General features: G+C 40.9%; 1 protein-coding gene across 14 annotated transcripts in view; it reads right to left on the bottom strand.

Moving 5' to 3' along the window:
* The window catches only part of TPK1 (thiamin pyrophosphokinase 1), a 343,981-nt gene that overhangs the window by 125,077 nt on the left and 206,449 nt on the right, over positions 1-12,455 (bottom strand). For 12 of the 14 annotated variants that reach the window (XM_053217935.1, XM_053217936.1, XM_053217939.1 and 9 more), the window contains one exon: positions 7,536-7,682. The exons of the other annotated variants lie outside the window; for them this stretch is intronic. In XM_053217935.1, coding sequence (XP_053073910.1) covers positions 7,536-7,682 — 147 coding nt within the window. The remainder of the gene's footprint in view (positions 1-7,535; positions 7,683-12,455) is intronic. 14 annotated transcript variants of the gene reach the window in all.

The raw sequence follows: 12,455 nt of genomic DNA, 5'->3' as shown, positions 1-12,455 counted from the left end.
CAAATCACTTAAAGTCCTTGCAATTACTCATCCATAAAACGATCTTTATGGTTTCATACTATTTACGCTAATATTTAACGGTTCTATGCTACCATATAGTTTATATTCTGAGAATCACTTCTCTGGTGTTGACACTGATGAGATGAGATGATCCTGGACACGTGTAATGTGGGTGGACATCCCACACCCTCAAGTCCTCAGCAGAAACCACCATGCACGGCAACGTCACATCACAGACATCCAGCTTCCATCAGACTCTTAACGTATTTCTATCCTATTCATTACCAGCACTGCAAACGTCTAATGTGTAAAACGTCAGAAATTTAAACAGCAAGTGATTGTTCTAGTGGGAGAAAAAACAAGCAGCAGTAAACATGACGGAGATCGTGAGGAAGAAATATTTACAAGATATTTAGAAGTCGGCTCTGTAACACCATTCCCCGGCATCAGATACTGGAATCCTGACTAGGAATCACCGAACAAGGTTTAGGATAATGTATAAGGCACGCCTTATTAACTCTTGGACATCTCATTTCTTGGTCATAAATCCTATTAACTTGTATTACCAACTGCCATAAAACTTGCAGATAAAAGATAATTTATGCTCAGTGTACAGAAGCTAATGTTTCTGTACTCCTGAGAAGCACAGGACCAGAAAATGAGAAGGTATGTATGAGAAACCCGGAACCATCCACACTGCATGGTTAGCATGACAAAGATGGCCGGGAGCACCCAACTGTCTTCGTAAGGAATACAGTCTCGCTAGGAATTGGTATCAGTGGTGTTTCATGTAGAAAATGTCTCTCACTGATTTCATAAAACCTTCTGCTCGTAAAAGGTCGCGATGCCTTATTAAGAAGATATTTTTGGAAGTAAAAGAGGAACGCTTACTTTTAAGGGAGGAGCCATTATGCATTCTATTTTTAATTTTCTATTTAAAAACTGGCAGACTGAACATTCCTTCAAAGTAAATGCTCCCTACTGAGGCTTTCACTCATGATGACACTTTGACCCACAGCAAGTGAGGTATGTCAAAACCTAATATAAAAGACATTATATGTTTAAAAACCAACCAGCTAAAAAATTTCAAACATTTGCCCATGTATATAAATATCTACATAAAGATCTGGAACTACACTATTGTCTCCTTGTTTTAAAATTCAATTTGTAGTAAGCAAAATGAGTCAGAGAAAGGGGACTCAAAAGAGAATGCAGACCAAAGACTTCAGGCTGGACCAACCCCGACAACCCTAAGGCAACTGCTCCTGGACACACAGGTCAGCCCCTAAAAACCATGAATGAAGGATGCTTACTTATTTATGTAACAGTCTCGAGAGTCTCACACGTAGATTATTACAGAAATGCTAAGACGATTTGAGGGTTGGGGTGGCTTTTTAATAAAGATCAAAAAAGGCATGTTTTAGTCCCATGGTCTAGGGCTATCCTAGCCACTTAACAGACACAGATGAGGGGCACCTGGGGGGGCTCAGTCAGTTAAGTGTCTGACTTAGGCTCAGGGAATGATCTCAAGGTTCAGGAGTTCAAGCCCCACATTGGGCTCTGTGCTCACAGCTCGGAGCCTGGAGCCTGCTTCAGATTCTGTGTCCCATTCTCTCTCTCTCTCTGCCCTTCCCCCACCCACACTCCGTCACTCTCTCTCAAAAACAGACATTAAAAAAAACCACACAGGTGAGTTCTCTTAGCCTAGCACAGCACCAAAACAAGTATCAAAAAAAAAAAAAAAAAACAGTTCCCATGTCTCATGTCTCCTACTATCTTCAATGTCAGACAATCTATAGTTATAGAATCAATTCTAGAAAACAATGCTCTGAAAAATAATACTCATAATAATTAACACTTACATTGAATTTTTACCATTTTTGATGTATTTTAGCAAAGCTCAAAGGTAATCTTATTTAATCTTCTTAAATGACAAAAATTCTTGTTGTATGTAGATTTTTTCATACTTGAAGAAAATTCAGTTATTTTTAATTTAGGGGTACAAGGTGGGATATACCCTTAAAGTGTACCTCGAATTTATCTTATTGAAAATAATGTTGTGGATAATACATACACACACACACACACACACACACACACACACACACACGGCCATATATACACACATCAACTGGCCACTCAGTAAAACACTGTTTATGGATAATCACCAGCCTATGAACTGTAACTTGTTGTAAGAGTTCACTATTTGTTGGGGTGCCTGGGTGCCTCAGTCGGTTAAGCATCCGACTTTGGCTCAGGTCACGATCTCACAGTTCTTGAGTTCAAGCCCCACGATGAGCTCTGTGCTGACAGCTCAGAGCCCAGAGCCTGGTTCAATTCTGTTTCTCTCTCTCTCTGCCCCTGCCCCCCAACCCCACTGCTCACACACTCTCTCTCTCTCTCTCTCTCTCTCTCTCTCTCAAAAATAGGTAAACATTAAAAAAGAAAGTTTTTAAAAAGAGTTCGCTATTTGCATGTTAGTCCACTAGTCCCAAGAAAGAAGAAATGTAATGTAGTAGAAAGCATAGAGTCCTATCTGTCCTGCTTTCCTTGTGGTATTGTTATGAAGCTCAAATTAGATGCTTCTTGTAAAAGCCCCAAAGTTAACTTCCTTTTCAAAAACAGCTATTTGTTGACTTTCAATTAAAAAAATACATTAAAAAAATTTTAAGCATTCTTTATTTGGCACTGAAGCATACCGGATTGATTTTCTTGGGCCCTAGTTCCACAATATTTGAAAACAGTTTCAATTTCAAGTTATGAGGTTTCTTCTGTCCATTGTGATGATGATTATGATCAATCCTGTTAACGAACAGTAACTGTAGACATCGTTTAATTTTTTTTAATGTTTATTTATTTTTGAGACAGAGAGAGACAGAGCATGAACAGGGGAGGGTCAGAGAAAGAGGGAGACACAGAATCCGAAGCAGGCTCCAGGCTCTGAGCTGTCAGCACAGAGCCCGACGTGGGGCTCAAACTCACAGACTGTGAGATCATGACCTGAGCTGAAGTTGGTTAAGTAACCGACGGAGCCACCGAGGCGCCCCGAGTTTTTAAATTTTTTTTAAATGTTTATTTAGTTTTGAAAGAGAGAGAGAGAAAGAGACAGAGCTCAAGTCAGGGAGGGATCATGGATACAATATATATACAATATATACAATACAACATAAGATTGTTCATATCCTAAACCCTCAAACACACTCATTTTGACTTTTGCATTTGTATCACTAAATTGTCTTAGTGGTCTCTTCCTAAAAGCAACTGAAAAGCAGGAACCTAGTATGTATCTCTGGGAAGATTTCTCTGGAACTGAGTGCCAAACAGGAGCAAAGCCAGGACTGGTAAAGCAAGAGGCGAAGTCTATGCTAAATACCGTCACCCCTCTACATGACAGGGGGTGTGATCATGCAGAGCTTTGTGCCCCACACTATGTAATAATTACTTTCTTAGGAGAAGCAAATGAGACACAATTACAATGACCAGAAAGAGAATCCAGAAGGCATTGTTTTGGGGCACGTAGGCTATACAGGTACACTTGCAATGATAATTATGTTTGGAGAACTGAGGATTCTGTTTTCATTTTATTTTATTTTTTTAATGTTTATTTATTTTTGAGAGAAAGAGTGAGAGAGACAGAGCAAAAGTGAGGAAGGGGCAGAGAGAGAGAAGGAAACACAGGATCCAAAGCAGGCTCCAGGCTCTGAGCTGTCAGCACAGAGCTTGATGTGGGGCTTGAACTTACAGACCGTGAGATCATGACCTGAGCCACAGCTGGACGTTCAACTGACTGAGCCACCCAGGTGCCCCAGGAGGATTCTGTTTTAACAACTAATCAAAGTTGAACATATCGTATAAATGAGAAAAAAATTATATTCCTAGAAATGATCTAAGGTCATGATTCCAGACTTTTCATCCCCAACTTCAGTTGCTGGCGGTTTGAGAGAGACCATGCTCTGTGCTCACAAAGCGATTCCTTTCCCCGACCACCGCCTTTCTTTTCCAGGAGGCCTTGCAGTGGGCTGGGGAGTGTCACTGTATTTCCACCAAAGGTGATATAAAACATGGCCAGGCCTGGCCTTTTAAAACATGCAGTGCCACTTTCTAGCAATCTTTTCCTCCAGATGCTGCAATTTCTTCCAGTTGGCTTTGATATAAAATGGAGGAAGCTGCCAAAACCAGACCAGATACTCCACTGATGAGAAAAAAAACTTTAAAAACTCAATCTCAGTTAAACCTCTGAGATTGGGAGTTAATTATTCCTGCAACACAGGCAGGGTAAGACCTGTCTTACAGAGACACTATGATAAATTAGCATCCTGACCAACTTAAAGCGATAAAAAGTGCTAGAAAAAAATTAAAAAGAATCTTTTAAAATGCATCAAACATCTGTGTTTTTTTTCTTTTGTTTTAAGAATACTCAGAAGCCAAAAACTAAGGTTGGACTGAACACCACATCTAACTTTCACCTCTGAAATACTTGGTGTGTACCAAAGCAGATGAACTTGAGCTTTGGTTTCCAAGACATCCAAGTACAGAAAGTCATCAGGAGACAAAGCCCAAGGCCTCTCCAAGGTGTGAGTGCAGCAGAGTGCACCAGATAAGGCAGAGACTCTCAGTGTAAGATGAATATAAATAACACTTCCACTGGACCGCCAGGAAAAGCCTGACCAAACCCAGGCACCCTGTAGCTGAGAAGAGGGAGCAAGTCTCCCGTGAGCACCTGTAACCGGAAGTCAAACTCGCAACATACTGCCTTCAGAATTCACACCACCTAGATGGTCAAAAAGTCTCCAGCAAGATGTCCTGAGTTGTTAATGCCTGTGAATAACTGGGTTGGGAGTCTGCTCTAAACTCCCCCTTGGACTCACTTTTAACTCACACTTCAAACAATTCCCACAGGAAAGTTCCCAGAAATATAAGGTCATCGCCAAAATTCACAACACACAGAAGGAATCGAGTTGACAAAGTATAGAAGCAAAAATGAATACAAAAGACAGCGGGCTTACAAAGAACTACAGGTACTAGAATTATTCTTGACCATAAAATAAGTATGACAATTATGTTTTAAGAAAGAATCTTGAAACACTGACGAGAGGACAGGCATGCAAGAAAGAAGAATCATGGCAGGAATTTTAAACACCGTGGATGGTTTTAGCAGCAAAACAGACATGGCTGAAGCAGAAGGGTGATGTGGAACACAGGTGATGAGCTTCCGAGTGAAGCCCAGAGAGGTTACGGCATAGAAAGTATGAAAGAGAAGTGCTGAGATGGACACGATACAATTAGAGCATCTTAGGTACAGTTAAGCAGAGTTACAGAGGAAGGGAGAAGGAGAACAGGGCAGAGACAATATTGAAAAAATAATGGCTGAGAGTTTCCCAAACGGATGACAGACAGCATCTGCAGAGGGCGGAAATCCAAGGAATCTCAAGCTGAACGCATTTTAGGAAGTCCAAAATCATACACATTCCAGTGATAGTAGGGAATACCAGAAACAATGAAAAGCTCTTAAGAGCATAAGACATTTTTCAGATATGATTTTTTTCTACCAGTTAATCTTCCAATTTTATTTTTTAACTTGCTTTTTAATTTTAGTACAGCGTCAACTAACTTGTAATCTATCAACTAGAATATCTACATACAGCCAAGTTACGGTTGACTACTTTAGCCATCAAATCATCAATATAGTATATATAATGTAATAAAGCTCAATGATTCACAATGGTAGAAACTTTAACCCTTCAGAAACTGTTAGGAAATTATAGGTATTTAACAAATACACAATTAGAAATCTAAGAGGCATATCTGCTCACATCATACCACTAAGTGAAATCTATTAATGACTTCCCATAACCTCTAGCGAAAAAGTCCACACTCCACTGTGTAGAATTCAAGGCTCTTCACAATCAAAGTAGTTTTTAGTCTTATCTTCTAGCATCTTCCACACTGCTGTACAGAATTACCTGCAGATCCTACAATGTACCTTATGCCTCCACCTTTCTTTAGTGGCTCCTTTCTGCCTTAAATGACTTTCTCATCATCTCCCATAGCAAACATCCACTCATCCTGGAGGATTCTGCTGCACTGTAACCTCAAGAGAATGTATGTTCCACGAAAACAAGGGATTTTTGTCTCTTTAGTTGGCTTCTGTATCCCTGGTAAGTGCCTGGCACATAGCAGGTACCCAATAAGTATTTGTTGAGTTAACGGAGTGAATAAAATGTGAGTGCCCCTGGATGGACTTCCCTTACTGCACGTATGATCAAATTATATAATCTTTCATCTTCGTGCTTTACATCTTATGTTTTTATTAATGACTTCTTCACTGGACATGTGCTAGAGAGCAAAGATCATGTCAGTATTTTCTTTGACTCCTCAACTGCCTAGCACTGCAATAAACAGGCACTCCAGGGGCGCCTGGGTGGCTCCGTCGGTTGAGCGTCTGACTTCAGCTCAGGTCATGATCTCACAGTTTATGGGTTCGAGCCCCGCATCAGGCTCTGTGCTGACAGCTCAGAGCCCGGAGCCTGCTTCAGATTCTGTGTCTCCCTCTCTCTCTCTCTGCCCCTCCCCTGCTTGTGCTCTGTCTCTGTCTCTCGAAAATAAATAAATGTTAAAAAAAGATTAAAAAAAAAGAGCAGGCACTTCATAAACTGTTCGTTGACTAAATCCATGGAGAGTATGGAGTTTGAAAACTGAATTCTTCAGCTCCCTTTCCACACCTCTTAGAAGTTTTCCAGAAAACAACAAAGCTAGGCAATACAAAGAGCCAGAAAAAAAAAAAATGCAAAGCTGGCTGAACAGCAGGGAGTGTGCCTGATACCCACTATATTAACCAAACAACAATTTCTAGGTAACAGCATGCTGCAGAGGGACACTGGCAGATGGGGCAGGAGCAACACTGTAAGCAGCACATGACAGTGAGAGGCAAGGAAGAACAACTGTCCACTCTTTTAAAAACGTTACCAAACGATTACTTTTCTAGAGGAGCCCACTGACCAACCTTATAAAACTGGTTTATTTAATAAGGATTCTGTTCTCAGCACTGGATCGATAGAAAATTTCCATGATATTCATCAGGGGAAGTGAATGACATTGATCATTAGAAATGTATTCTGAAGCAGTGAAATTAATAAGCAGGCAACTTATGAAGAGTAAAAGCTAAAAATTTTTTTTTTTTAGTGCTTAACAAAATCAAATCCAGTTTCCAGTTATAATGACAGCACTGAAAATATATGAGAATTCCGTTTGAAATATTTGCCAAGCTTTGGGCTTCCTCTGTTGAGATGTTTCTCAAGTGGCATTCACATTCAGCTGCTCAAAATGTAAAAGGGCTAAATTTAATTCTTAGTCAATTTAATTAAAAGTTATGCGGTTTTTTTTTCGGGGCATGATAAAATGAAGCAAACATGGTCAACTTCCCTCAGGTGTCAAATTCAAAGACACACGCTAGGCTCATGTTTCGTTCTAGTCTATTCAAATGTTAGAAGTTTTATGGAAGCAATGTGCTGACATTATACTTATTCTTCACTTACTGGTTGGAGCAGGTAGATGAGAGATTCCTCTTGGATTATTATAATCGGCACAGGAGTGATGCAAGTAACTTGGAACAGGGTGCTCACAGATGCCATGATCTGGTCAAAACGCCCACCGAGACCTCCCAAGGTCACAATTACATCTACCTAAGCAAGGCGAAGCAAAAGGGAGAGTCACGTATTTAAAGAGTTTTCAATAACTGAATAGTATCTAATAACTAAAAAGAGCTCTCAATCAACTCTATTTTACTTGATAAGCCATAAAGAAATAGTAGATATCATTTCCGTTGTTCAGATGAAGGATTAAAGCTACTTGTGTATAGTCACATAATTGGTGGGTAGCGGTCCCATTTTGAGACCAACTCTTTTTAGCTTTTTCCCATCTGCCTGTTCACCCGAAAAACTAGGCAGTCCTTTCTTTACAACTCTGTTCACGTGTTTCTTCCATGTGGAATCTTCTCTGGTTTCACAATTGATGGAATCCCATCGTGAACCTGTGGTGTCTTCCCTGGTAACACACGGCTCGTGACAGACACCACACCTGTTTCACAGGTTTGTCACACCATTAGAATCCAAGTGTCTTGAGGATGGGTATCATCTTTTCACTGAACCTAGCAATGTTGCCTAAACTCTCAGTACTTCATTTTTACACTCACATGGAAAAGTTGGATGGTGTTTGCCACCTGATAAGGTTGCTGTGGGGTTTGATGAAGTAATTAAAAGAATTAAGTGTAAAGCATCTAGAACCTGTTCGTGATATAGCGATTGCTTAAAAAATATTAGCTACTGGGGTGCCCGGGTGGCTCAGTCTGTTGAGTGTCCTACTCTTGATTTCGGCTCAGGTCAGAATCTCATGGTTTGTGGGATTGAGCCTCGTGTCGGTGCAGAACCTGCTTGGGACTATCGCTCTGCTCGGCTCTTCTTTCTCACAAAAATAAACAAACAAACAAACAAACAAATGAACAAACTTTAAAAATACATAAAAATATTAGCTACTCTTCTATTGCCTTTATCATTTTTGGTATTATTACAGTTATATTAACATTTTTGTGATTGTTACCTGTAGTTTGATGTTATTTTTTCACTTAATGTTTTCAAGATAGCATTTCCTGTAACTAAAGTGTAATTCATTTAAATGGTCCCCTTTTGTTGAAAATATATTTCCAGGATATTTGTATATAAAATTACCGTGCTGCTTTCCTTCTATGTAAGACTAAAGGTGAAAACGGGCTGCAAGGAATGAGAGGGGTGGAGTAACCTTCTCCTGCACAGAGCAGGTACCAAAAGGCTCCCAGAGAACAGAGCTGGAGGCACTGTCTCTTCCCTTGACCCTACTTGCCTTCTTGCGATCATCCTAACCTTATAATGCAACAACATAGTCAAAGTTGGTATATTCATCATGGAAGAGGAAGTATTAAAGAACTTAATTAAAATATTGCAAGAAAACCTTACAAGCAATAAAAACTGACTATAATAATCACTCTATCTGGAATAAAACAGAAATCGTTGAAAAATAGGGAGTACTGGGGGGCACTGGGATGGCTCAGTCAATTTAAGTGTCTGACTTCAGCTTGGGTCATGATCTCACAGTTCGTGGGTTTGAGCCCTGAGCTGGGTTCTGTGCTGACAGCTCAGAGTATGGAGCCTGCTTTGGATTCTGTGTTTCCCTCTCTCTCTGCCCCTCACCTGCTCGTGCTCTGTCTCTCTCGTTCTCAAAAAGAAATAAACATTAAAAAAAATTTTTTTTAATTAAAAATATTGGGAGTATTGGTTTTCAGGTTTTTACAATAGTTCATGAGAAAAAGGCTTAAATAACATTTTGTCAGAGGGACGTCATGATTTTATTTTTATTTGTTTATTTTAAAATTGATTTACTTTGAGAAAGAGCACATATGAGTGACAGAAGGGGGAGAGAGACACAGAGAGAAAAAACTCCCCAAGCAGGTTCTGCGCGGTCAGTGCAGAGCCAGAAGTGGGGCTCGAACTCACGAACCTGAGATCATGACCTGAGGCAAAATCAAGAGTTGGACACTCAACCAACTGGGCCACCCAGGTGCCCCAAGACACCATGATTTTAAAAGAATAGTATGTTAACCAAGCACCAATATGACCTGTATGGTTCTTAGAGGAACAATAAGTGGTCTAAAGTCCACGAAGCCAAAGGCTGTGTCCTCTGGTTCCAATGTGACAGCCCGGGTAACAATGCCTAACACAAGACAGCAAAGTGTTTGATGAATAAGTAAGTGGAGACACTGTAAGAAAGGACACATCCACGTAAGAAAGAAACAGATTCACTGCCATACTGTGAGAACATGTAAATCAGAATGCGGTCCCACAAAAGCACAAAAGGAAAATTACATACAAGAGCCAAGACATTTGAAATGAATTTTCTATTTCTGACTTTACCGGAGTGTAGGAAGAACGGGAATTTTTACTTTAGATCAGGTGGCTTCATGCTCAAGTCAGCATATTTTAAGACAAGCGTACCACCCATGTGTAGGACCTAATAACTAGTTTTGGAGATCTTTCAAGAACTCAAAGAATTAGAGTTGGGGTCCAGGAAGACCATGGATCCTGGGAAACATGTATTACTCTGAATACAAAGGCAAAGATAGGGACATGCGCTCACCTTCAGAGGCAGGGGGTCACTGGTAAGCAACCAGGCATAGACCTGCCAAGGAGACAGCTTCTGTTTAGAGTATCGAGTCAGGTCAATGGCTTCTAATTGTAACCAGGAGGCCTTCCTAGTACTTACATACTTAGTAAGACCAGTGAAGAAAGGCCCAGAAATCACATATGACCTCAAGAAACTAAAGAGAATTTGTTTGAAACTGAAGAAAAAGACATGAAAAGGAGTTACATGTGAAATATAGACAAAGCACTAAGGCTCCAGTGAAAAGCACATGGCATATTCCTATGCACATAATCCTAAATTCACATCAGAAGCAAGGCCTGGTGAGAGTTTATTCACTATGCAGATTCTGGAATCCCTTTTTTAGGTTCTCAATTTTTCATTACCATACTCTAAGCCTTGAGGGATCCCACAACCTTTAAGGCTGAAATTTAATCCCCATCTTCTACACTGGGGTATCATGATGAATAAGCAGTATCTGTAGATCAGTGATTGAATTTTTCAGAATAAAGAAGCCGCAAGATTACTTCTCATCACTACTCATTCTCCCTACAGGAAGTATTTAGCAAGACTGATTAAAAACATTAGAGGTTCAATGCAGGCTGCAGGCTGGGTGGGGGAGGGTTCTGGCTCTGGCTGTAAGTAGGGCATCTGATATTCACAGAGATAGGAGAGAGACAGACACCAGCCCTGCACGCTTACCTAGGTTTTAAGAGGCCAGACTTCTGTCTTTAGGACTACAATGCCACTGGGAAAGCATTCAATCTGAAATGGACTGTTTACAGACTGCCAGGGTGCCTTTTCTCTGTGGATCCAAAGCCTTGTGTTTATTTCTAGTATCACCCAGTGTGTTGTAAATTTTTAAAACTTTTGATTTCCTGAGGTCTCCACCTTCTTACTAGACAGGCTGTGAGACCTGGCCCCGGCAACCAGGTGCACAGAGTGATAAAGGCTGGTCCCTGTCACAAGTTCCCCCTGCTTGCCCTCCCGTGACGGTGACCTAGTGACATTCGAACACGCCAATGAAACTGACTCACTCTTTTGCTTGTGTACCCAACCCCGACCCCCTAGTAAGCCACTTCCTATGGACCCTCGCTCTATCCTCTGGCTCCTGGACCTGTTTGATTGAGCCTGCTCACTCGGCACTCCTCCCATGTGGCCCCCTGCATGGCACGCCCCTTCCTCTCCAGGGCCTGTAAGTATAATAACCTTTCAATTCCACATGCTTCTCTGCGTCTGGATCAGATGGATCATCAACACTCCAGACTTCAGTAACGTAATTATCCTTTACAACACACCCAGTGCACTTGATTATAACTGCTGATATACTGCAGTAGCTCTCCTCCTAGAGGAGGCTCATGTATCCCAGATGCCAGCCGCAGTGTTTGCAACAGAGTAGACAACAAGTAATTACTGAGCTTCCCTTAAGCATATAAAGGCTTTGGGAAAAACTGAATAAATAACCAGAGAGGCAAAAAGCTAATGAGGCTAAGTTAACATCATCTAACTCCTATAAAATAGTACTTTCCTACTTAGCAAGTGTTCAAATAGTCCTCGGCTTTTGAAAAGAGTTAACTTATTTCGTATTTGCTACTACTTCTGGTAATATTTACTCATCATCTACCACGTGTTAGGTACCATAATAAACATTCAGGACATTATCAGTAAAGGAGACAAAAACCCCTGCCTTCATGGAGTTCACATTCAGGTGGAAGATAATATGCAATTGACTGACATACATAGTCTGTCTATTAGTTAGGATGTGAAATGGTGGTAAGTGCTAAAATTGGAGAATAACAGAGCAGGAGAAAGGAGACCAAAAATGACAGGTTGGGAGGATGCTTCGTCTTTAAGTAGGAGCTAGAGCAGACTGTGTTGCACAAGTGGTAAGAGTAGCACAAAGACCCAAAAGAGAAGAGGGAGGTGGCTGTGTGCATGGATACCTGGGGCAGGATTCTCCAGACAGCAGGCTTTACTAAGGCCATGAAGCAGCAACGTGGCCCCAGGCATTTTCAAAGACTATCAGAGGGCTAGTTGCTAAAATTAAATGAGAAATTAGGAGAAATCAGAGTAAAACGTAAGTGTCAGATTCACAGAGACTCGTTAAGACATTCTTAAGCCCCTGATGCTTACTGGCATAAAGGGGGAGCTATTTTGCGCAGAGGAATGACATGATCCATGTATTCCCAAAGTCAGTATGTATCCAGAATTTCTCCTCTTCTCAACGCTTACAACCTCATCACAAGTACGGCTCAAGCCACCAAAATCGTCAGAGGGGGTAAGCCACC

This window comes from Acinonyx jubatus, chromosome A2 (assembly GCF_027475565.1).
Source record: "Acinonyx jubatus isolate Ajub_Pintada_27869175 chromosome A2, VMU_Ajub_asm_v1.0, whole genome shotgun sequence".
Lineage (NCBI taxonomy): Eukaryota > Metazoa > Chordata > Mammalia > Carnivora > Felidae > Acinonyx > Acinonyx jubatus.
The sequence above is the reverse complement of the archived record's forward strand: the minus strand, read 5'-3'. Positions and strand labels throughout refer to the sequence as shown.